At 41.2% G+C, this 27,054-nt stretch overlaps 1 protein-coding gene across 1 annotated transcript in view; it reads right to left on the reverse strand.

Annotated features, from left to right (window-relative positions):
* The window catches only part of LOC311107991 (GDNF family receptor alpha-4-like), a gene marked incomplete at both ends in the record, with an annotated part of 50,011 nt that extends 37,063 nt beyond the window's left edge, over positions 1-12,948 (reverse strand). Inside the window, one exon of the mRNA XM_084150624.1 lies at positions 12,906-12,948. Coding sequence (XP_084006750.1) covers positions 12,906-12,948 — 43 coding nt within the window. The remainder of the gene's footprint in view (positions 1-12,905) is intronic.
* Positions 12,949-27,054: the final 14,106 nt, after the last annotated feature.

Below are 27,054 nucleotides of genomic sequence, written 5' to 3' on the forward strand. Positions count from 1 at the left end.
GTAACTAGTTTATAATAGCAATAAGGCACCTCTAGAGTTTTGTGGTATATGGCCAATATACCACGGCTAAGGTCTGTATCCAGGCACTATGCTTCGCGCCGTGCTTAAGAACAGTCCTTAGCCTTGATATAATGGCCAATATACCACCCCCCTTGGGCCTTATTGCTTAAATTTACCACAACACGGGTGTGATATGGCTCCCCGAAATGTTGCTGAAGTGTAACCCAAAATGGTTCCCTTTATTTGTATTTAATTGCACAGCCTGGAGTTGATAATAGTGCAGCTACTTGCCGCAGAAGACAATACTAACACACACATTTTGTTCACTGGGAGAAAACTTATTGTTAGCTTGCTTTGTGCACCTCTGCAGCTAGCTATCTAAGTAGGTCACAAGCTAACTCAATGTTCTCTCACCAATATAGTTGTTTTCCATCCAAACTTGGAAACAGCAGGTCAAACAAGTAACGTATTTCACTTATTTTAGTTTTGCCACTTGCGTTAACGACTGCATCATTGTAACAGACAAGATTAATTAAATGTCCAACACTGCCCACAGCGAGTCATCAAATGAAGTACAGCAAGAGCTCTCAGCAAGAATCTAAGCAAATGCTAGCTAGCCAGCAACCTACATTTACCTGCCACATTTCTCCCTGTTATTAGACCTGCATCATAAAATGACGGTAAACAGCAAGCATCTCTTAACTAGCTATGTTTAACTTTTGGACTTGTTAGTTTGTTTTCTCACATCGACCAAGAATGCTGAACTTTCTCTGTCTCAGTAGCAGGAACACCAGTGTGGAAGGTTTGCTGCTTCACCAATGGCCTTACAGAAAAGGGAGAAAGCTAAAACAGTTTCAACATTACCTTTTGTTTCGCACAGTGCTGCCATATGTTGTCTCTAACCTCAAACAGGTGATTCTCAGGTTCGAAGGGCATGTACAAGACTACTGAGGCAGGTAATCTCAAGCAGCAGCCGGTTTTCCGCATCTACACTGCTGCCTCCCTCCAACATGGCTCATCTACACTGCTGCCTCCCTCCAACATGGCTCATCCACACTGCTGCCTCCCTCCAACATGGCTCATCTACACTGCTGCCTCCCTCCAACATGGCTCATCTACACTGCTGCCTCCCTCCAACATGGTTAATCTACACTGCTGCCTCCCTCCAACATGGCTCATCTACACTGCTGCCTCCCTCCAACATGGCTCATCTACACTGCTGCCTCCCTCCAACATGGTTCATCTACACTGCTGCCTCCCTCCAACATGGCTCATCTACACTGCTGCCTCCCTCCAACATGGTTCATCCACACTGCTGCCTCCCTCCAACATGGCTCATCTACACTGCTGCCTCCCTCCAACATGGCTCATCTACACTGCTGCCTCCCTCCAACATGGTTCATCCACAATGCTGCCTCCCTCCAACATGGCTCATCTACACTGCTGCCTCCCTCCAACATGGTTCATCCACAATGCTGCCTCCCTCCAACATCGTTCATCTACACTGCTGCCTCCCTCCAACATGGCTCATCCACACTGCTGCCTCCCTCCAACATGGCTCATCTACACTGCTGCCTCCCTCCAACATGGTTCATCCACACTGCTGCCTCCCTCCAACATCGTTCATCCACACTGCTGCCTCCCTCCAACATGGTTCATCCACACTGCTGCCTCCCTCCAACATGGTTCATCCACACTGCTGCCTCCCTCCAACATGGTTCATCCACACTGCTGCCTCCCTCCAACATGGTTCATCCCCACTGCTGCCTCCCTCCAACATGGCTCATCCACACTGCTGCCTCCCTCCAACATGGTTCAGGCACTGCCCTCCCTTTTTTCCCTGAGTGTGATGCTGTGAGCCGGAATATGAGGCGCAGGCTCATTACAATGCAGGGCAATGGATCAACCCCCGCAAAGACATAACAAAGCTGCCAGAAACTTGGACTGAGACTCAGGCTCTTGTAGTTTCCACTGCCCATTTTTGGGAGGCTGATGAAAGGATCGGTTGCCGAAGCCTTTTCCCCACATGATGTCACAGCTCTGACCGGTAATGTTATCGAGTCTAACTCAGTGGGTGACCCAGGCTGGCGCGAGGGCCTCCCAAACTTCCTCAGCTACTGCCTTATATGGATAGATGCCATGCACTGTATATGGAGCATAGGATTGGTCAGGCACGGCTTACTCACAATCTGTGAAATGTCATTCCTCCTCACATCTTTCGAGAAGATCAGAAGCACTGACTGTACGGTGCAATTAAAGTATACATTTGTGCAAAATGAAACAATCTGTAGAACTTTATCAACAAACTTTGTTCTTGCATGAAAAAAGCATACAGTACCTGCATCAACTCATGCTCTGAAAAATAGGCCTCTAATATTACCATAATTATGACCAGTCATCCAGACCATAATTGTTGATACCTATATCGCAAGCCCGTCTTGAAAGTCATTAGCAAACAAAGGACGGTTGGTGCTGCTTCATTTGGCTGGTTAACACAAAATCAGATTTAAATCCCCTGCCTCTGAGAAAGAGAGAGAGTCAATGGGCCTAATATAGAGTGATCTTCTCCAGGGGCAGATCCCTGGTAGTGGGCCTATGTTCTTAGCCGCCACTCACACAGACCTGTCAAATGCTTACTGACATTCTCTCAATCCAATTAATTAGGGCCTAACAAGCTAAGGGAAGGGGTGGGATTGGGTACGGAGTTATGGCAGAGGCAGAAGCCTTTTACAGATCCACCCGACAGCATTTCAGAGGATGCCCAATAATGAGGTGGCTGAAGGAACTTGGTGGCTTGTGTCATGTGCCTTTGCTCACCTAGAGGATACATTTGCTGGTGACGTCTGTGGGAAATCTGGGCTTTCTCCCCCGTAATACTTTGGTAGAGTGCTTAAATTTCAAATCCTGGTCTGAGTCAGTCACGCTTTTAGTAATGCTGTGAATGCACTGCATGACTTTGTGAAACAGTCACCAAACCAAAACAAAGAGCATAGCTGCGATATAATAATTTTGAAACTAAGACCAAATTGGACACATCACAATGTTGAACAAGGGGAAGACTTGTCCTGTGCAAAGAGGATTTGCAATTACCATTGGCCTCCTCTTCCCTGAGTCTGAAATAATGAATCAAGTAGCGGTGAGCGGAGGTGGCAGCCTCTCCTGCATGGAGCAGATGTTGTAAATCCACTGAATCTTCCAGAGACAGGTGCCCTCCAGCCGGTTCCCGTCTACTGCCTTGGTAATGGTTTGTTTCCTTTCCTGGAACACTGGAGAAATCAGGCAGCACCACTCCAACCTCTATCATCTCCGCATTACAAGGTTATACAGCATTTCCAATGCTGGCAGTGGTGTCCTATGACTCTGCTTTGTAACGGCTACAATTACTGAGTGGCCAGAGTGAAAACAGTTGGGCCTATGGGGTCAAAGGATTACCGGTATGTCTGTCTCTTGTTGCCATTATGCCATTTCCTGTCTTTGGGCTGCTGTCAATCAAAGCTCTCAGAGTTCTTGGCACAGGCCAGACAGTACTGATACGATTTATTATTTGGAGACAAATATTTCAGGTCAGACTTTTATATCAACAACCACAATGAGGCCACTAGACTCGTTTAATTGATTTGATTAACTGAAGAGCCCCACATGAAAATAAACGTCACCGGATTAATTTAGGCAAAAAAACAATTTGGTGTCATGGCCAGACTGTTATATAGTTCTGGCTGTGCCTACTTAGACTGGATTTTATTGGGTTGCTGAATTGCAGTGTAATTAACTTCACTGTGCATGCAGGCATCATTTGAATGGCCCCATAGTAATTACATGCCATGGAGATTGAGGCCACATTTTTGTTTAATAAAATAATAATAAAGCAAATAATACATGCATAGCGATGGATATAAAACCTGTTCAGTTAGTGGAGCCCATTCATCCTGCCTGTCATAAAAGCTGTGTTGCGACCACAATGAAATTAGACAGCTGCATCCATCACGGCTTTGCCAGCGACGTCTTCTTAGAGCTCACTCCCGTTTTTCAATGATGTATTTTGTGTACTCTTCCTCCTGTTTTCCTCAGTTTCTTTGGCTTACATCTCCAAAACTGCAGGGATTAAAAAGGGATGAAGAAAGGATGAATACTGTCATAAATCGTTTTTTGATTTTCTGGTAGTAAAGATGAGAGGGATACCTGCTGAACACAAACACTTAATTCTAAAGATACCAACTGTACACAGTACCTCTCATGTTTACTGATGCAAGAGAAGTTGAAAGGACCGTGAAACCAAAATAACTCCATTAAAACAACACTATGATGAAAGTTATCAGAATAGTACAAATTTATCCCAGCAGGAACAGAAAGAGGTCCATGGTTTCCACCTCCAATCTCAACTTTTTCAAACCAGTAACCGTCTGCAATTTCAAGTCTGACATTTCATTAAATAAATTATTTATCTGAGGATCTTACGAAACCATAGTGGACCACAGGTCCGCAGCTCTGTTTCCGATTGACGCAGGTAAACCGGCTGCTGATGTCGCATCTGAGGGGGAGTCAGTCTTCCTTGAAACACTTCCTCACATTCCCTCTTAATCACAGATGGAATGTTAGGCAAACATACTCATTCTCACTCAAAGCCCATATTGTCTGCATTATGTACAATCTGAGCATATCTAAATATAAAATTCACAGCTTTACTACAGGAACTTTGAAATATAAGTCCTTGGACCATTGTAGTCCATTCTCTTTCCAACAAACCTATCTACCTAAATAAAACTTCAGCCAATCATCCCAATATAGCTCTGTCCCAGAAACACAGTGGGAGACTGGGTAGCTATTTGGTAGCCAAGCTTTAGCCCTCCATTTGAAGTTGTGTCACAAAGGAGCTGTGTCTACCTGTCTGGAACAGGCTTTCTCTCTGGATAACCGCTGACAGACTCCGAACTAATGAGGCTCTGTTTGGCCCTTGGAGGCCACTGTATGTCTATAACCCCAGAGCCATCTCCTGAATTTCTTAACTGGCCTGGTGAGGGGGGAGCAACAGCTTTTAGCCCTACCAAGAGCCGTACTTTTAACAAGTCCCGTTTCAGTTCAACTTCGCATTTTTAGCTCCGGGATCAACAGTCATTTCCAAATGACCACAAAGATGAATCCTGAGCTAAGGACCTTAGGAGTTCTTCAACTGTGACTAGCTCCTAACTCCTTACATTATGTGCTGTCTGGAGCTAGAAGGGTTTAATATTGTAGGTAGATGATTATGTGGAGTATTGAATAATGTCAGGAGGAAAGGTCAAAGCCATCAAACTGATTGACACTAGATGAATGGCAAAGTTCTGGGCTCAAAAGCAAGGTTTAAAGCATCTATAAGGCCCAGACAATAGGGTTTAAAGCATCTATAAGGCCAATACAATAGGGTTTAAAGCATCTATAAGGCCCAGACAATAGGGTTTAAAGCATCTATAAGGCCCAGACAATAGGGTTTAAAGCATCTATAAGGCCCAGACCATAGCAAGGGAACAGAGGCAGCTAACAACCCATTGACTCCATGTAATAGCCATCCTGTCTCTGTAGCTTTTAACGTCGGGTTCTACCAGGAAGAACATCATGATGATCACATCTCAAACACTAATGACTGGGTCTGGAAGAATAACAAGATGGATGCTACAGTATGTGTCTTTTTGATTATTTTATTTTTACTCAGGGGATGAAATGGCAACGCTACTTAACTGAAATGATACAAGTCTGAGGAGGAAATTGTTTCCACTACTGTATAAAAACAAGATTTGAATGAAATCTGTTCATGTGACCTACTCAAAGGCATCAAAATCACATTATTTTATGATGCGACGCTTGTGACAATAATGTAATAATATTATATTAGTTATTATAGGCATTATAAGCAAATATTGAAATTGATTGCTTCCTAATATTTCTTTATAATGTGAAGATCAGTTGCAGTTTTCTGTGATTTATTTTCTATAGTTCTACCTCCCAAGGACAAAGGGTCACACTTACTCCTGAGGACAAGTCTTATTATGAAGAAAACAATAACAGTTTTTTATCATCAACAATGATACATATGAGCATCTGATGTGATTGTAATGACTTGGCCATTTCTCCCACATGAGAAAGCCGTGTGCATCTGCTATATGCTCATCATGGGTAATACCTGCCTCAAATGAGATTCGTGACAAATCCCTTACAAGAGCACAGCCAATATCCTTGGTGATAGCATGCTTGGGGATGGCTTATCTCTCACCATTAAAGACACAGGTCATGTCCCACAATGTCAAAACCTTTAAACCTCAAATTACCTATATGATAGAATAGTGAGGAACCCATTGACCCCATTAGAATAGTGAGGAACCCATTGACTCCATTAGAATAGTGAGGAACCCATTGACTCCATTAGAATAGTGAGGAACCCATTGACCCCATTAGAATAGTGAGGAACCAATTGACCCCATTAGAATAGTGAGGAACCCATTGACTCCATTAGAATAGTGAGGAACCCATTGACTCCATTAGAATAGTGAGGAACCCATTGACTCCATTAGAATAGTGAGGAACCCATTGACCCCATTAGAATAGTGAGGAACCCATTGACTCCATTAGAAGCGATTCTGTCTGCATTTCGATTTGTCTGACTCATATTGAAATGCAGACAGAATCAGGTGTGAATATTACACACTGTAAAAGTGCTCATTTATCCGTGATTAGTGCCTGTTGTATTTTTCTAAATCCGAAATGTCATAGGTTTGATAGCTTTAAAGCTAATTTTCAGCCATTATATTAATCCCTACCAATTCAGAACTCTCACTCCTGCTGTGGAGTAGTTGTCAATCATTTTCAAATTGAAATGGTTCCTAGTCTCAATGCCACCAGAGATAATTTCTTACCCATTCAATATGAACCATTAATATTCAATGCGATCACCTTGCTCGCTATAGTTGGACTAGGCTTGTTGAGATGAAATGGTTGTGATCTGACTGATGTACCATTGATGGTATCTCTAAGTTAACATGGTGGGCGAATAAATAGAAAAACCAAAAAGGGAACATTGCATTGCACAAACGTATTTAATCCCGTATCGTTTTGGCCCCCGTATGGATCTGTCAAAGGCAACCCTTGTGCACATTCATCATGCAGATACGATCAATGCTTGGACAGTCTCTTCTGGCTTTTCAAATTATTCTCCTTTCTCATTGGGGTGGACAAGGTGGTTATTCACACTGAGCTCCAACTCATCTGAATGCAGTATCTGGCCTTCCTGTTAGATTAATGTCTTCTTGGAGACCCTGGGCCCTGGACGGAAGATCATCATCCCTCTTGGTCTACATCTCTCTCAATCCCAAAGAGGTAGAGATAGTACTGTAGTTTCACAAAACCAGCTAGTCTTAATGGGTAATCACTGAGGTTTACAGCAACCTAAGATTCAGTATTTCGATATTATATATATATATATATATATATACACACACACACATACAGTGCCATCAGAAAGTATTCACACCACTTGACTTTTTCCACATTTTGTTGTGTTACAGCCTGAATTTCAAATTGATTAAATTCATATTTTCTGTCACTGATCTACACACAATACCTCATAATGTAAAAGTGGAATGATGTTTTTAGAAATGTTTACAAATTAATTAGAAATTAAAATCTGAAATGTCTTGAGTCAATAAGTATTTAACCCTTTTATTATGGCAAGCCTAAATAAGTTCAGGAGTAAAAATGTGCTTAACAAGTAATATAATAAGTTGCATTGACTCAACTTGTGTGCAATAATAGTGTTTAACAACTCTCTGTACCCCACACATACAGATAATTGTAAGGTCCCTAAATCGAGCAATGAATTTCAAGCACACAACCACAAAGACCAGGGAGGTTTTCGTATGGTTCGCAAAGAAGGGCACCTGACATTGAATATCCCTTTGAGCATGGTGCAGTTATTAATTTGACATTTTGGATGGTGTATCAATACACCCAGTCACTACAAAGATACAGGCGTCCTTCCTAACTCAGAGGCCAATGGTGACTTTAAAACAGTTACTGAGTTTAATGGCTGTGATAGGAGAAAACTGAGCATGTATCAACAACATTGTAGTTACTCCACAATACTAACCTAATTGACAGAGTGAAAAGAAGGAAGCCTGTACAGAATAAAAATATTCCAAAACATGTAATGCAAGTAATACTGCGAAAATTGTGGAAAAGCAATTAACTCTTTGTCTTAAATATAAAACTTTATGTTTGGGGCAAATCCAACAGAACACATCACTGAGTACCACTCTTCATATTTTCAAGAATGTTGGTGGCTGCATCATGTTATGGGTATGCTTGTCATCGGCAAGGACTAGGGAGTCTAAGAAACGGAATAGAGCTAAGCACAGGCAAAATCCTGGAGGAAAACCTGGTTCAGAGACAAATTCACCTTTCAGCAGAACAATAACCTAAAACAAAAGGCCAAATATACACTGGAGTTGCTTACCAAGACTACATTGAATGTTCCCGAGTGGCCTAGTTACAGTTTTGACTTAAATCAGCTTGAAAATATATGGCAAGACTTCAAAATGGCTGTCTAGCAATGATCATCAACCAACTTGACAGAGCTTGACACATCTTTTGAAGAATCATGGGCAAATATTGTACAATCCAGGTGTGCAAAGCTCTTAGAGACATACCCAGAAAGACTCACAGCTGTAATCGCTGCCAAAGGTGATTCTAACATGTATTGACTCAAGGGGTAAAAAACTTCTCTAATCAAGTGTTTTATTTTCTATAAATAAAAAATAAAAAATCTTCCACTTTGACATTGCAGAGTATTATGTGTAAAAAAAATTACAATTTAATCTATTTTAATCCCACTTTGTAACACAACAAAATATGGAAAAAGTCTAGAGGTGTGAATACTTTCTGAAGGCACTGAGTGTACATAACATTAGGAATGTCTTCCTAATATTGATTTGCACCCCCTTTTGCCCTCATAACAGCCTCAATTCATCGGGATATGGACTCTACAAGGTGTCGAAAGCGTTCCACAGGGATTCTGGCCCATGTTGACTCCAATGCTTCCCACAGTTGTGTCAAGTTGGCTGGATGTCCTTTGGGTGGTGGACCATTCTTGATACACACGGGAAACTGTTGAGCGTGATAAACCCAGCAGCGTTGCAGTTCTTAACACACTCAAACCGGTGCGCCTGGCACCTACTATCATACCCCGTTCAAAGGCACTTAAATATTTTGTCTTGCCCATTCACCCTCTGAATGGCACACATACACAATCCATGTCTCAATTAAAAATCCTTCTTTAACCCGTCTCCTCCCCTTCATCTACACTGATTGAATGAAGTAGATTTAACAAGTGACATCAATAAGGGATCATAGCTTTCACCTGGTCAGTCTGTCATGGAAAGAGCAGGTATACCTAATGTCTTGTACACTCAGTGTATATCGGTGCATGGTAAACTGAGAACATTTCAGCTGTAGGATATTCTTCTATATTTAACAATGCTCTCCATGGAAATGGAACGATGGTAATATCTGTAGGCCTATTTCTTACAGATGGTCACTGTTTCCATCCAAGACCTAGTGTTTCCTTTAGTACAGTATGTGCTCTTTTATTGAATTATTGGAAATTGACATCATTATGAATCCCCAGTGTTAGCGATGTGCAAAGGGAGCAATTTGATCAAATAGGCTGTTCTATCTATATACTGTTGTTTGACATGGTTATGTGAGTTAAACCCCAGTCTTATCAACCACACTGCTGCCTCGTCAGTAGGCCACATAAATGCATAATGTCATCTACAGAAAAGGTGATCTATGTACACTTTGCCTTCGTTGTTCTGATGGATTGAATTGTTGCCTGTGCTCATTAGTTAGGACAAGTGGCTCAACAACACTGAATTTACCAATGTAAATACAAAACACCTAAAATACTGCAAGTTAATGTGAGAACAAAAGACAGTGATTGAATACTTAAGCTGGAAAATTGCACCATTATGCTTCTGTTGAGATAAATCTACAGTTATGGATGCATACTGGCAAGATCCATCTGTTATCGATGACAGCCGCAAACCCTTCATTTCTTCATCAGTTCTAGCTACCTTACCCTGAATTCAAAATCAAATTCAAAGGCTGGTATACACTAACCCAAAGGAACTAACTATCGATTGTGCATAATTACATGATGTGGTTAGTTTCAAGATTTTTAAGACCATTGACCTTACGTTTTCAGAGAAGAAAATGCCAAACCATCCAATTGGCTTAAACAGACCTCTTCTTCACCTTATGCCAATTGCATAGACATGAATCATACCATGTTATGATTCTCAATGCATAACTGTATTCATTTCCTTTCAGAATTCCCCACCTCCAACCCCTTCATGTCTCTAATGAAGACAGTCCTGGAGTTGCTGAAGAGAATATCAATACTGAGGCAGGCTTTAGTGCAAATGTCTGTTCTCCTGTTAGCCAGCTGTTGATGAGCTGGGAATGCCAGGTCCCAGTTGAGATGGGAATGATCAACTCTGGTGTCATGGCCATGTCAATAACCATAATGATATTACCCCCGCCTTGCAACAAGGTCAGGATTAACATGTCAGTGTTCTCTTGACTAATAGACATTAATAGCTTACAACTTGAGACTCTCCTTTCTCACTTGCACGCATCAGAGGCAAAAAATCGATAGCGACTTCATCCAATCACATGTCATTCAGCAACGATTACGAAGCCACCCAGGTACCGCTGTGAAATTGGTTGAAATGATTAATATGGGGGAATGTGTCACCGTTTCTGTACTGTTCAGTCAAATGATCAGTAGAGCAGTTCAATGCAGTGGCAGTAAATGAGGTTACCGGTAAATTGTGAAGGTTTGACCAGCACCACTCATAAAGTGAAGGAAAATGTGATGTATCTTGTTAAATTGAGTAAATCTATGCCCAAGTAGGATTAGATAGAATGATATCCACTAGAGTCCTATGAATGCTACAGCTAGATTGGACAATACTCTGATTGCTTTGTTTCATGAATTCATTAATGTTCTACAACCTTTCCTTAGGGGAAAGGCAGCATAGTGTATTACATCAAACTACGTTAAGTAAACTGTTAACTTACAGCAGACAGGTATAATGCTTTGTTAGTTTTGTCGTTATCATGGCCTAACAGCCCTTTTGAGTCAGTAGAAAATAATGATAATGATATGGCTGTTAGGCCTATGCCTATTTAGTCAGGATCATTCAAGATTCTTTTTACTTCCTTGAAAGTGTTCATACATGCTAACAACAAGTCTAACAAAGCAGTATACCTGTCTGCTGTAAATGTGCAACATAGAGAGACATTTGGAAACTAGACATTTCATATTATAGGCCTTATAATAAACACATCGTAAAGGCTCATACATGCATATAACAACTCATAAAGCATTATACCTGTTGGCTTTATGCAAAGTGCTGTCATAGGGTTCTTCATCAATGTATAGGGGTTGTAGCTAGCCCAAAGGCCGGAAGATAGCGATATTGAGTAATTTCATTTTACCATCCAAAGGCATTGCCTATACACTCGTATCCCCGTGGACCGGTTCCTACATTAAACATTCTCCACTCAGGCTGCAAAGGCTTTGATTGCCTCCTTAACTCGATTGAATGGCGAGAATGCTGAATAAAACTGGGAAAATATGCATAATTTCTTTATGAAACACAATTTTCCACTACCATGCCAGAGTGGCTAATGTCTAGGAATGATAGCCCCTGATGTTGCATATCGTGTTCAGCAAATCACGTTGCAGCAGTCTGTTGTTTACCTCTGGCTGAAAGCGGGGCACAAAATCAGGAAGTAGCATTAGCCACTCTTGTATGGTTGTGGAAAATGGTGTTTCATAAAAAAAGTGTGCATATTTTCCTCGTTTTTTCCAGCCTTCTCGCCATTAAATCAAGTGGTGGTATTAAAGAACATTCAGCTAATGTGTTCTGTCATGTAAATTAGGTAGAATTGCATGAAATGTGTTTTTTTAAAGGCAGATGTTTATTATGGCTTTATTATAAAGTGGCTTTTTCTTCAACAGTACATTTACTATGCATCGAATTGCATCTTGGTGCATAGATTTGTTTACAGGGGTTGTGGTCGGGCGATTTCTTAATCTGGCCCTGTTTGGATGGTAAAATGAAACGACTCATTATCATCATCTGCCGGCCTTTGGGCTAGGTTGTAGCCTAACGTCAGAGAGTAGTTGATTTACACACGCGCGCGCGCACACACACACACACACACACACACACACACACAATTTAAATGACTTCCTACAATAGCCTACATGTTGAAATTAAAATGATTTCCTACAATAGCCTACATGTTGAAATTATCCCGTCATAATGGTGTATGCGGATTATTGTGCCATATTCATTATCAGAATACCATAGAACACTTATGAAGTGCTAGTCAGTCACTTAATTTCGACCTCATATTGAGATTCAATGTGGCATACATTGCAAGGAAGTAATCACAGAATCTCCAAATGTCGTAAACATAATATCCGACAGCTAAAATGTAGGCTACATTATTGCGCGCCAACAACTAAATCACACCTCATAATTTCTACCAATAAATCAACTTCCACCGAAATGTATTACTGTGCTAGTGGACAATTTTTTTAAAATTGAAATATACATAGGTCAGTGATAGAAAATAGAAGCATACTTTATTTGCCTAAATTTACTTTAGTAGCCTTTTACTCAACTGAAAGAGTTATCCAAATCTGCGGGTTTGCTGCATATTGCGAACAGGTTGCAAAACTGAAAATCTCCTTGGTTTCTGTATCCCATGAAATCTTTATCAAAGCAACGTGTCCATCAATTTCATTCATTGCAATATCTCTTAGGGCAGTACAGGTAGAAAATAATAAACGCCTGTTTACTTACCGAAGAAGACGAGATGAAATAGGTAAACTCCCCAAAGATCCATTTTGATTTCCGATGTAAAATTCTGTTTAAATAATTCCAAGATACGCACCACTACACCTACACCTTTGAAATTACACTGAAATACATCCTCCTGTACAAGTGGACTGAATTGTTACAAAGGGATTGATAACCAAGATAACTCCTTGTTCACTAAATTTTTCAGAATTCCATAAGTTTCCCGAAAAGTGGATGGATTAATCAAATGTCATGGACATAAATAACAAAAAAATACGGGCGTAATCGTTATGTAAAACGAACATGTAAAACGTGTTATAAACCCTGAGAAGTTATCTAGGCTACATCTAGGATCAGGTGTGTGAGAGTTTGTGGTTGCCTGCCGCTGTTCTTTCTCCGCCGAAAGCGAGTCCTCTTCGAACGTATTTTCTGTTGGTAAGTGGGAGAGAGAGTGGCTCGGATGGACGAACTGCTGAGAGCGACGTAGGTGAGCATGAGGGAATGGGAGAGGATGGGGGGCACAGCGGGTTACGTAGAGTGGAAGGGACAGTGACACATGACATGCAACGTTCGAGTAAAAAATCACGCAGCATAATATCGCCTCTACAAGTCTACAGTCATGTAGGTCAAGTTATATTGTCCTATTTGTTTCCCAATCTTTCTCAGTCCCGATTGGAAAAGAAGATATACCTACCAATTAAGTGAAACTGACTAACAATGATGGATGAACAACACCAGAATAGATGGTCTGACTGAATTCAACATGATACATACAAATGTCCCTGCACTTTAGGAGTGGTGTTGAATTTAAATATGTTTTAATTTTGTATTATCCCAACTTTGTGTGGCAACTGGCAAGGCTAGCATTGCTTATTCAGATTTAAGACAATGGTAAATAGGCCTACACACAATAAAGCTTGAAATTACACTGTGACAGAATGATAAAAAATGCAAGAAGGAAAATAAATGAGGAATAAAAACGGGTGCTAAAACAAAACCACGTTTTGGATGGATACAATTAACATAAAATCTATAATAGGACAGACAGATAAGCTCCTGGGGGGAAATAATATTTTGTTTAGGCACTAAGATAATAATTTGCCCCTGTCTGCTTCAGTATCTGTTTATTATTTATATCTGTTTATAGAACACTTTTCTCAGTGTTCGTTTTTTCCCATTCTTGGCTCTTGTTGTGTGCTATCTGGGAGGAGACTACCAGATTCCATGACAGCTGGTCCATTTGTGGGTTGTTTTGTGAGAAACACGCAAGACCGGGATTATGACTTTGTTGTTAAGAGTAACAATGACTGGGGAGGGAGGAGGGAGGGTAAAGGCTCTGGGAAAGGGTTGGTTGGGTTGATGGGTGTTCTGCACTGCAGAATATCTAAAATATCATGTGACTTGACTATTGTTTCAAGACCATCTTTAATGTATCAGAGACTCACAGCATCTTCTATCTAGAGAGCAGGGCTGGGAAACTCAGGTGCTGGGAGCTGCATTTGATTGCACACTTGATTCAAATGTTCAAATAATCATGGTCTTCAATTTGGACAATGATTATTTCATGACATGTGTGAAGTTTATGGCCCAGCCCCTAATTCAATGACCGCAGTCCTCCAGGAAGTGTATTTGGGCTTTATTGATCCACCTTTTGGCTCAGCTCCAAAATGGTGACAGCAGCCAATGGAGTTTCCAGATGATCCATCCAAACAGAGCTGGCAGGGGGCAGATAACCACCGGTCGGTCAACCATGTTGGATCATGGTGTAAGGCTGCCCACAGGTCCAGGAGGATCACTGCCATTGGATGCGACGCAACATGGACAGTATAGCATCTTTCATTGATTTCAAAGGAAGCATTTCCTCAGTGGCTGATGGCTGATGGCAATGCCAGACGCCTGATGGCTGTAGTGCACACAGGTCCAGGAGGATCATCCTGTTGTTTGCTAAAGACTGAAGGGAGACCACTGGAGAACAGTTGTAGCTACTTGGTGTCTCGTTGATTGTCATTCATGTTTTTCCTCAACAATATTTGACTGTACAGCAATAACAATCCATTTGGGTTCCATTTTTACCATACAGACATGGATGATAATGGGGGGGAATTATAATGATGGCCTATTTCATTTTGAGTGCTGAAATTGGAGTCCCAAATGCATCCATGCAGGGCAATAAATGAATTACTGAAGATTATATTTTGGAGTGCTGTCCATTTCATTATTTTATTTTTTATAGACATGCAGGCAGCCCCGCCAGAGGAATCACAAATTGTACTGTACAACAACCTAGTACACTTTATGTTTGTCCTGTACTAGTTCACTTCCTAATAAGCATTTGAAACAATACAACATTACCATCTCAGTTGGAAAGTGAGTACTGCTTATTCTAGGGGGGAAATGAGCTCTAACCATGTTTGTTAAAAAAAAAAATGTACAGACACAAAGTGCTTTGGGGATTTTTCGGTAAATCACATATTTGCACTGTGCATTTTGAATTTGTTATTCAAATCGACACTAAATGTTGCAAGAAAAGCAGAAAGCTCTCTCTGAGGGAAAGGGAGCTTAAAAAAGGAGTCTTAAGCCTTGAGGTCTACCCGACATTCTCTGAGGGACGTTCTAGGTGCTGAGGGCACCTAGAACATTAGAGAAAGCGTGACCGAACCTGATCTGACCTGAACCACCTCCACTGAGGATACTCCTAAGGAAACCATTGAGGAGATGAATGCTTTGTCAAGGCAAGCCCTCCTCATAATACATACCCTCTCCATCTGAAGGGCTTTACTCTCCCGGGTTCTCAATTAATCCAAGCTCTTCTCAGACCTCTGGACTGCTTAGCTTTCAGAAGGGATGGTGGGTCAGCTTTGAAGCCAAAGGAGATGGACAGGTATCACTTTCTAGCCGCCGGCGAGGATACACTGATTTCCTATCGTTCGGAGCCGAAGTGGTGTGGACATTTCATAATGAGGGATTACTACTGTATCTGAGATCATTTCTATGTCAATGCGGTATAGAGGTAGATGGATGGTGAAGTGGGCGCTGCTGCTCTGTAAAATGTTTGTTGGACACATTTAATGGCTACTTTTACTGCCGAATTTAGACCTACATTCGGTTTTGATGTTAGTATGATAAATCAAAGTGCTGCCGGGTTTTCCCAACATTTCCCCCAGTCGAGATTTCCCACTAGGATATTCTGTTCTCAGGCTTTTAAACTCAACGTTTTATCCAATAGTTTTTCTCTTATTTTCAAGTAGACCAATAATGTTGAGAGGTATAGCCAGAGGTAGTCGTAGTGATTATTTTAGAGAGTGAGAGTTTCAGCACTTCACACTACACCCCAAACATTAATTTGGCTCGTTTCAAAGGTCTGCCATACGTATAAGTCCCAGGACAGTGATGTCATGGCAAGGCTCCATTGCACACACAGTGGTGCTTGTTCTGCATGAACTGTGGGATAGATTTTCCTCTTTTTGTGTGTGCCTAACAACTCAGCAAGGATATGGCTGATTGGCTGATACTTGAAACAACAACATACATAGGAAATGGCAGTGTCTATTTCTCGAATATGTGAAATACATTACTACTGGGATTACCAGTCTGCAAGTTAGTTATATAGTTTCCCCCCTGTGTGAATAGGAACACCTTTTAAAGGTTATAGAGATGCTCCCTTCCATCTGGCAAATGAAGGATTTTGATATTTGCTTACTATCAGGAGAGGTTTGGGGCGGATGAAGCCACAAAATGGAGAGGGGGTTTTTCACAGCTGCTCTCAAACAGAACATTGTTCAAATGCAGTGAGATGTCATGGTGGGCATTCACACACACAGTGACTCTGTATCCTCTCACAACAACAGATGGTGGGTCTCATGCCTACTGTGTGGGAGGGTTAGGTTACAGCACTGTGGATGCCTAGCTCTGTCTTTAAACCTATTTTGGGCCAGACACAATCTCTCTCTCACACACACACACACACACACACACACACACACACACACACACACACACACACACACACACACACACACACACACACACACACACACACACACACACACACACACACACACACACACACACACACACACACACACACACACACACACACACACACACACACACACACACACACACACACACACACACACACACCCACACACACAGAGAGAAAGAACAGGGGGAAAGACACCACTGGATTAATCAAGCAGTAGGTGTTGATAAAAACATTCAATTTGTACTGCAACAGGAAGCACATTAATTTTGGCACCGTCATGCAGCCACAGCACAACCTTTTAGGTGCTAGACTCTCCTTTGCCTCCTTGCTACTTTAAGGCGACAAAGTCTCCCCTTCCCGTCCCGTCTTATGATGAGCATAATATAAACATAAGAGCTCTGTATCATACAGTAGCTCAGCATTTCATCTTTTCCGTATGGGGCTTCTTTAATGCTGCTCCCTTTGTTCTGATGGCACCTCGGGTTTCAGCCACTATCGCCTGTTTAATGAGAGATTAGTAGAAACTCAGGAAAATAGCAAAAAGATCAGGTTTCCCTGGCAGTATCAGATGTTAGATTAATAAAGTCCTTGTGCAGCAGGGGCCCTCACTGTCTCTGGGCTTCTTTAGTGGGGTGAAGAGGTGAGCCGGGAACATCTATCACCGATCTTCCAGACACTCCTGGTGGCCAAAAATAATCAGATGGCACCAGGATCAACAGCTCTGCGTTTTCAGATCCATAACATAATCTGTTTGATATGTGTGTGTGTGTGTGTGTGTGTGTGTGTGTGTGTGTGACTTCGATATCCTCATATGAATGGATTCATATAATTTCTGTTTCATAATCAAAACAGAGACATTGGGTTGTTTTAAGAAATCTAAATTGCAGCCAAATCTTGGTCCGTGTGGGATGATTTTACCTGACCTGGGACAGAGTTCATTGGCTGTGTCCATAATGGTGGTGTTTCACCCCTTCGAAATGCACAATTAACTAAATTAGAAGGCAAAACCTTGTGAGGGCAAAGGTCGCAAAGAGAACTGCTGTATTGGACATATTTATTTATAAAAAAAATTTGGGGGGGTAGATCAGCTTTAATATTGCAGATATCTTCCATCAATGTAATTGTCTGCATCACTTCCAATCCCCCATATGTTTTTTTTTCTCGCAAATATATATATATGTATTGGACATCTTTGGTTAAAAAGCAAACAGCCTGGCCCTGGTGTTAGTAAAGCAAACAGTCTGGCCCTGGTGTTAGTAAAGCAAACAGTCTGGCCCTGGTGTTAGTAAAGCAAACATCCCGGCCCTGGTGTTAGCAAAGCAAACAGTCTGGCCCTGGTGTTAGTAAAGCAAACATCCCGGCCCTGGTGTTAGTAAAGCAAACAGTCTGGCCCTGGTGTTAGCAAAGCAAACAGTCTGGCCCTGGTGTTAGTAAAGCAAACATCCCGGCCCTGGTGTTAGTAAAGCAAACAGTCTGGCCCTGGTGTTAGTAAAGCAAACAGTCTGGCCCTGGTGTTAGCAAAGCAAACAGTCTGGCCCTGGTGTTAGTAAAGCAAACAGCCCGTCCCTGGTGTTAGTAAAGCAAACAGTCTGGCCCTGGTGTTAGCAAAGCAAACAGTCTGGCCCTGGTGTTAGTAAAGCAAACATCCCGGCCCTGGTGTTAGCAAAGCAAACAGTCTGGCCCTGGTGTTAGTGAAGCAAACAGTCTGGCCCTGGTGTTAGCAAAGCAAACAGTCCGGCCCTGGTGTTAGTAAAGCAAACAGCCCGTCCCTGGTGTTAGTGAAGCAAACAATCTGGCCCTGGTGTTAGTAAAGCAAACAGTCTGGCCCTGGTGTTAGTAAAGCAAACATCCCGGCCCTGGTGTTAGTAAAGCAAACAGTCTGGCCCTTGTGTTAGTAAAGCAAACAGTCTGGCCCTGGTGTTAGTAAAGTAAACAGTCTGGCCCTGGTGTTATTGAAGCAAACATCCCAGCCCTGGTGTTATTTTAAGGAGTCTAAAGTGAAATTGAAACCAATTACCCTATACAAGCTATCTGTTTTTCTAATCATCCGGTGGAGGTTTTTCTCTGTCTCTTTTTTTCTATCTCACTCACTCACACACACACACACACACACACACATACACATACACACACACACACACACACACACACACACACTTCCCCTCACCCATCTCATGTTCAGAGGCATATTTTCACACGATCTTCATATGTGTGCTATCTCAAACTCTTTGAAGTTGTCATCCTCACAGACATTAGTACTCCCCAGAACATCTCAAGTAATTTGCCCTTTGTTTTCAGATCGCTGTGTCTTTAATAGGCTCTTGATTTGTTTGAAATCTTTGAAATGACGGTCTTCTTCATCTTAAGTAGAAAAATACATTTGCATTCCATAATGAGCCCTGTCATTGTAATGGTGTCATGAAAATGCTATTCAGTTGTGTGTGTTCACCAGGAGTGCCTTTCAAAGCTTACCAGTGGCACAAATACCTAAAACTGCCCGAGGCTTCAAAATATACAGTATATAGCATATTGCTTCATGCATTGTATAACATACAGAACATACAATTAAGGAGAGGTCAAATCAACGTATGGCCCTAGTGGATTCAGATGGCTATATGCACACTATAAAGGCCATTATTGGAACATGGGCCATAAATAAGTGTGGAGGGTAAAGAAATATAGTTAGATCACTAACTGTGGTGTGTTAACTTTCTACAATAGAGGTCGATAGAAGTGTCTCTAACACTTTTCTCAATACATTTACATTTTAGTCATTTAGCAGACGCTCTTATCCAGAGCGACTTACAGTTAGTGAATACATATTTTTTTTATACTGGCCCCCCGTGGGAATCTAACCCACAACCCTGGCGTTGCAAACGCCATGCTCTATCAACTGAGCTACATCCCTGCCGGCCATTCCCTCCCCTACCCTGGACGACGCTGGGCCAATTGTGCGCCGCCCATGAGTCTCCCGGTCGCGGCCGGCGGCGACAGAGCCTGGATTCAAACCAGGATCTCTAGTGGCACAGTTAGCACTGCGATGCAGTGCCTTAGACCACTGCGCCACTCAGGAGTACGCGAGGTATAATGAATTATAATAGCCACAATGTATTATAATAGTCATAATGCATTATAATAGTCATAATGAATTATAATAGTCATAATGTATTATAATAGTCATAATGTATTATAATAGTCATAATGCATTATAATAGCCATAATGTATTATAATAGTCATGATGCATTATAATATATATATAGTCCCGTGTAGCTCAGTTGGTAGAGCATGGCGTTTGCAACGCCAGGGTTGTGGGTTCATTTCCCACGGGGGACCAGTATATATATATATTTTTAAATAATAATAATGTATGCACTCACTAACTGTAAGTCGCTCTGGATAAGAGCGTCTGCTAAATGACTAAAAAATGTTTAAAAAATCAATAATAATAGTCATAATTGATGATAATAGCCATAATGTATTATAACATTCATAATGTATTATAATAGTCATAATGGATTATAATAGTCATAATGGATTATAATAGCATAATGTATTATAATAGTCATAATGAATTATAATAGTCATAATATATTATAATAGCCATAATGGATTATAATAGTCATAATGGATTATAATAGCATAATGTATTATAATAGTCATAATGAATTATAATAGTCATAATATATTATAATAGCCATAATGTATTATAATAGTCATAATGCATTACAATAGTGATAACTGATGATAATAGTCATAATGCATTATAATAGCCATAATGTACTATAATAGTCATAATGTTTTATAATAGTCATAACGCATTATAATAGTCATCATGGATTATAATAGTCATAATGGATTATAATAGTCATAATGCATTATAATAGCCATAATGAATGATAATGTGGTCCTCTGTAGCTCAGCTGGTAGAGCACGGCGCTTGTAATGCTAAGGTAGTGGGTTCGATCCCCGTGACCACCCATACGTAAAAATGCATGCACACATGACTGTAAGTCGCTTTGGATAAAAGCGTCTGCTAAATGGCATATTATTATAATAATCATAATTGATTTTAATAGTCATAATGAATTATTATAGTCATAATGCATTGTAACACTTGTTGTTAGCACCTTATAATGCCTTTCTATCCTGACTAACAGCTGTGTCTGGTGAAGTGTTGCATAGATACATAACATATTAAGAGCCTTATGATATCACATAATAGGCTGTCATACATAAGTAAGTAGTAATAAAATATTATAACTGTCTGTTAAGTAAAATGTTAACGATGTCGCTCAACTGCCGAAGGATAAAGAGACTCTGTAGAGAAAAGGTAGCCCACTTGACAAAAATAACTCTCTTGAGGAAGCAGAGAGGGCTAATACCTATAACCGAAGTGTTCGGGTGGTATAGGGTCTCAACTTAATCCTCCCTGCAGAAGCAGTGCTCCAAAGCTGTCATTGTAAAACTTCTCACACAACGAGCGAGGTAGCATTATAAATAATAAGGCAATTTGCTGGAGGTGTCACCTCCCACCTGCTTTTAATAAATAACCTGCTACAACTACCAGTCCCCAGATCTCACAGTGCATACACCTAGGAGGCTACTTAAACTACCAGTCCCCAGATCTCACAGTGCATACACCTAGGAGGCTACTTAAACTACCAGTCCCCAGATCTCACAGTGCATACACCTAGGAGGCTACTTAAACTACCAGTCCCCAGATCTCACAGTGCATACACCTAGGAGGCTACTTAAACTACCAGTCCCCAGATCTCACAGTGCATACACCTAGGAGGCTACTTAAACTACCAGTCCCCAGATCTCACATTGCATACACCTAGGAGGCTACTTAAACTACCAGTCCCCAGATCTCACAGTGCATACACCTAGGAGGCTACTTAATTTTAAGCACAACAAATATTTGTAACATATTGTACTAATTAGATTTGTAACATATTATACGAATTGCAAAAACGTATGATATCATACTAATTGCGAAATTTGTCACACAAAATGGTTGACCTAGTACACAAAGAACTGGGAACCATTTTGGCTCTTGAGCACCACTTTCAAAACTACTGCCTGAAATTATACAAAAGTGCATCTTTAAGCCGGGCTACATACTCATATAACATGATTAGATTTTTACTGGGAGAGGAGATTTGCTAGTATCTGTACAACTTCTATACAGTATCAAGTGGATTTTCTGTTTGTATACAAATTCCCCCAAGAGCACCTTTGCCTATACTGTTTGGTTGGTACATTTTGAGAGTTGTTACTGCTCCAATCTACGTTTCCTATAAGCTTATTTGAATAAGGCGTGGGAAACACAGAGCGACAGTACAGTGTATAGTGAGTTTACTACCTAGTCAAATCTCATGAACTTCAAATAAAATGTTACTTTATGTTTGACTTTATTGAGTGATATGGCATAAATGTGTCAAGGTGGTCAGCTCCCGTTAGCAGTGGGTCCACAGCAGCACACTACAGTATATCAGCAGGACGAGTCCATCAATCACTGAGATACTCTCTCATCACCTTGGAAACGAGACCGAGTTTTCCCCTCCTTACATAACCCACTCGAAAGGTGCGCAAGTAGGCTACTGTCAAGTGCTCAAAGACGTCAAAACCTTTCAAAGCAATGTCAAATGTTAGATGCTTCCCATAAGTGAAGAGTAACCAAATTAACAATTGAATTCCTCCAATTAACTTTTCAGGGGTTTCCTGCACCTTAACCCTAATCAAACTAGCCACTCATAGGAAGGACTGTATAATAATTCCACAATCAAAGCTGGTTAGAGATAATTATGGGATATCCATTAGTTTAGGTGACAGTTCTTATTACGCTGTTGAGAAGAATGGGGAGGTATGGCATTATATTGTAGTTGAACCATTTGGACGGCATCTACTGAGCTATTTCACATTTACGCCTGTTTCAAGGAGGTTAACGTTCCCATTTTAATAGGCGTTTTAGCCTTGTTCCACATGCATTTATAAAGCAAACTAAACCATACCCGTCAAGCGAAGGTGTTTATCAGTCCCATAACAAATTGATCATCATACTGTAGCCCCTGTGTGTTCTGTCTAGTAAACGTGCTCATTAGCTGGCATGGTGAACTATTGAAATCAAGGAAATGCTGTCCTCTGTGATAATTGAATCACTTCACTGTGTTGATTTACACTGACATCAACCCAGTCGTACATCCCTAGACATTGTTCTGAGTTTAGGTAAAATTCCCATGGACTGACTCTTATTTACTCTACATGTTAGAGAGTGAAATATGAGCCAGGGACAACAGTGAATAATGTGCGGCGTGTAGACACTCCCTTGTAAACAAAGGCAACCACAACACTTAGTTTGATCTATTATATACTTGGATGCGTGTCCCTAGCGAGAGTGACACACCTAGAATGCAACAGGAAGGAATTCCAGAATGCAACAGGAAGGAATTCCGGAATGAGATATGGTCATTCTAACATATTTGTTCCTATAGGGGCAATAGGAGCGGTCTTGCACTAAATCCCATGTTTAATGGTAGTTGTACCTCATTGAATTCCATGGGAAATATGTTTAGCTGATCCTCTAGGGAGAGAGTGAATAGGAAGATTCCCAATCCGCTGGCAGCTCGGAGGAACAGGGATTACATCCCAGAGAGCCTCCTGGGGAGATTCACAGATGAAGCGTTGATAGGGGTGGTACACACTGAATGGCTGGATACAAGGACCGGTGTCAGGTTTCTCCAAACGGAAACACCAAGACGGCTCGGGATGGGGCTTTAGACACCATATGGAGGGTTTGGAGATCCATGTAAGATTAGCCAAACCCCTAGACTATTTCTCAAACAATCCGTCTACAGTTACATTGGCTACTTCCACATAGTTGTACAATGGGCCAAATTTGTACAGATGGAAATTAGATTTCATGCTCTTGCTCTTTGATTTGCGCAACACGCAATGACTGTTTCCAAGGGTACAAACAGTGCCCAGTGGCCACCCACTAGGTAGGAACTCTATAGAACTGTGCTGGGTTTCGAGAGGCCCTCATAAATTGGAGATACAATCAGTGAGTTGCAGGGGAGGCCAGCTGATTGCCTTTAGCTGTGCTAGTTGATTAGGTACAAGGTCAGAGCTTGAGTGACAGAGGGTAAGGGGGAGGAATTTCCTGTTTCTGTATCTATAATTCAGTGGCTTCCTGTAGTCCTGTGTTCCTATGTGTGTGTGTGTGTGCCTGTACATGTTTGTGTTTTATATGGGGGGGGGGGGGGGGGGGGGGGGGGGGGGGTTGCAAGCTGTCCAAACCACCAGTCTGTCAACACTCCCCAAAGAGCTGTTCCTTTGAAGGTCTGGTGGAGTTCCCTCTCCCGTCCCAAGACTCTGAACAAGTCACACAAACATTCCAGTGAGTTCTGTGAGAGCAAGCCTTGTGCTCGTTTTCTTAAGCTGTCACATTGCCATTGAATAAACGGAGCGGTGTTGCAACTCCCAATACAACCTCCTTTACAATTATGTGGGGTACCGAACGAGGATGAACCGTACTGCTGTAGAGAGATGTAGAAAATCGATTTTAAGCAATTGCTCATTAACTTCACATTCGTAAAGGGTCAATTGTCATCATAGAAGCTCACAAATCTAGACCTCTTGTAATTAAAAGTGCATTCCATTATGAACCTTTACGAACCTCCTACAGCCTATGTCGTAATGTTTGAAGTCACCGTTGGGAGATAGCGCTCATATGGCTAGGCGTTTCATTCTGGGAAAGTGCCCTGCTTGAGGGCAAAACCGCCAGTCTCCTCTCGTGGGATTTCAAACAGCCGCCCTCTGGTCACCATTTCCTCAACCACTGGACCAGGCCACCGCTGATGAACCATTGCTTACTAAATGAAAGGGGGGACGTGTGTGTGTGTGTGTGTGTGTGTGTGTGTGTGTGTGTGTGTGTGTTCGTGCGTGCGTGCACACGAACATATGTTTGTGTGTGTGTGTGATTTTTGTATCCTCTCTCAGGAAAGCGAGAAGGTGTATTTCCCCAGAAGCACCCAGGAGTTTCAGTGAATATGTTGGAGAGCCTGGCTCAGCTCTGGATTTCAAACAGCCCAAAGCAACCGCAGACTCTCTTGCCCATACCTAACCAACAAAGTGTCCAAGAACTACCACAGCATTAAACAGAAGCATCTGTCACTTAAGGGGGCTTTATCCTGTGTCACAGTAAACAGGTTTATGTAAAATAAATGCTAAGTGTTTCCTGAGGAACCATAGTAGAATTATAGTGTTGGGTTGAAGGCTCTGTGGATCATTCTCTTCCAAAGCAGGTTCAAGCCCTAATCACATTTCCAGCTTATGTCCCGGGCCAACTTTGTGTCCTGATTAGGGTTGCAAAGTTACTGGTAATTTACTAAAGTTACTGGAATCTTCAGTAATTGGTAATTAGCAGAATTTCTATGGCAATCTATCGTAACTTTGGTAATTTATATTTATACTCTTTTTTTATTGATATATAGTATTCATTTCTTATGTCTGTGTCCATATTGTCCATGGGTTTCTAGTAGATAGACCACATGGTTCAAGAGAAAATAGCCTAATATATTTTTTTAAACATCTAATCAACAATTTGATTATTTTCAATTAACTCTGCAACTCTTCCAACTATTGACTGTTTTCATAACTGCCACCAGTTTATCGCCAAAACATTGACAACAAATACAAAGACATAAAAGTGTGTAATTTTTTACTAGATATTTCATGCTCATATTAAACAACAATGGTGTTCACTAAGTTGGTTTATATTGAGGATAATGTTTTACAGCTTTGTCATTCTATTTTAAAATCATATTATTTAATTATTTCATATATTTTTCATATATTTTACATGTAATAAGGCCACACAGAGGGCCATAGATACTGTAATTACAGAAACCTGTGATAATCTGAAGTACCCAAAAGGGCCACTAGATGTCTTGTGATAGATTACATAAAATCCTTGAAAAGATACCAAAATTATGGTTGTTTACTGGTAAACTTCAAAAGTTACCAATAATATTGCCTCCCTTTGCAACCCCAGTCCTGATGGATTTGCACCTTGTATCTTACTCTGGAAACTTTTTGGAACCCTTCAAGTTAGATAGTGCAGACATGTGGCGCCATAGGAATTTGGAGTGCAACACTTTTAACGGAGACAGTGATAAGCCACTGGGGCATACTGTAAGATGGACTGTCGATTGGCTAAAGGCTTATTACCCTTTTAGCTGCAGACAGGACTGGCCTTCAGACTACCGTCCTCCCTGACACTGTCAATTATAGAATACAGAGGATTCTATGTAGAGCCTTTAGATTTATCAAAGTGCATATAACATTTAAATATTAGTATTACTACTACTACTACTACTACTACTACTACTACTACTACTACTACTACTACTATTATTATTATTAAGGCGGCAGGTAGCTTAGTGGTTAAGAGCGTTGTGCCATTAACCGTCTAATCCCCGAGCCGACTAGGTGAAAAATCTGTCGATGTGCCCTTGAGCAAGGCACTTAACCCTAATTGCTCCTGTAAGTCGCTCTGGATAAGAGCGTCTGCTAAATTACTAAAATGTAGATGTATTATTATTAGGGAGTAAAGATCCATCCGGTCACAGATTATACCGTATAATATTGATAAACCCTCCCATTGCACCTTGCAGGAATCAAGTAAGAGATTCTGTAGTGATCCAGCTTTGATCTGTCCCCTTAGGGCCACCGTAGTCCCCACAACTTATCAGAGAAACCACAAGAGTGAGTCAAACATGGGATGAAACCATAGGCTGTTACTACTACATATTAGGACATCCTCCTATTGAATAACCCAGGTCTCACGCTACCCTGAATTAGGCTATATCCATTTACTGTAGATCCACTATCCACTTTCTGCATAATAATGCAATGATAGGAAATCAAGTGAACCCACTGACCACTCCTAATGACTTCCGCTTATATCAACTGCATGTTTGTTTGTTGAAACAATCATGTTGCTTAGTACAGTCATTTCCTGAGTCAATTATGACAATTCTATTGACTAAACTTAAGTTACTAAAGGATATCTCATCCAGCTGCACATCACACAGATATCAACACAGATTATACTTTGTCTTGTCTTACTGAAACTGGGAATGTTTGCAGACCCACATTTTCCA

The sequence above is a fragment of the Coregonus lavaretus genome (assembly GCF_964263955.1).
Source record: "Coregonus lavaretus genome assembly, chromosome: 32".
Classification (NCBI taxonomy): Eukaryota; Metazoa; Chordata; class Actinopteri; order Salmoniformes; family Salmonidae; genus Coregonus; species Coregonus lavaretus.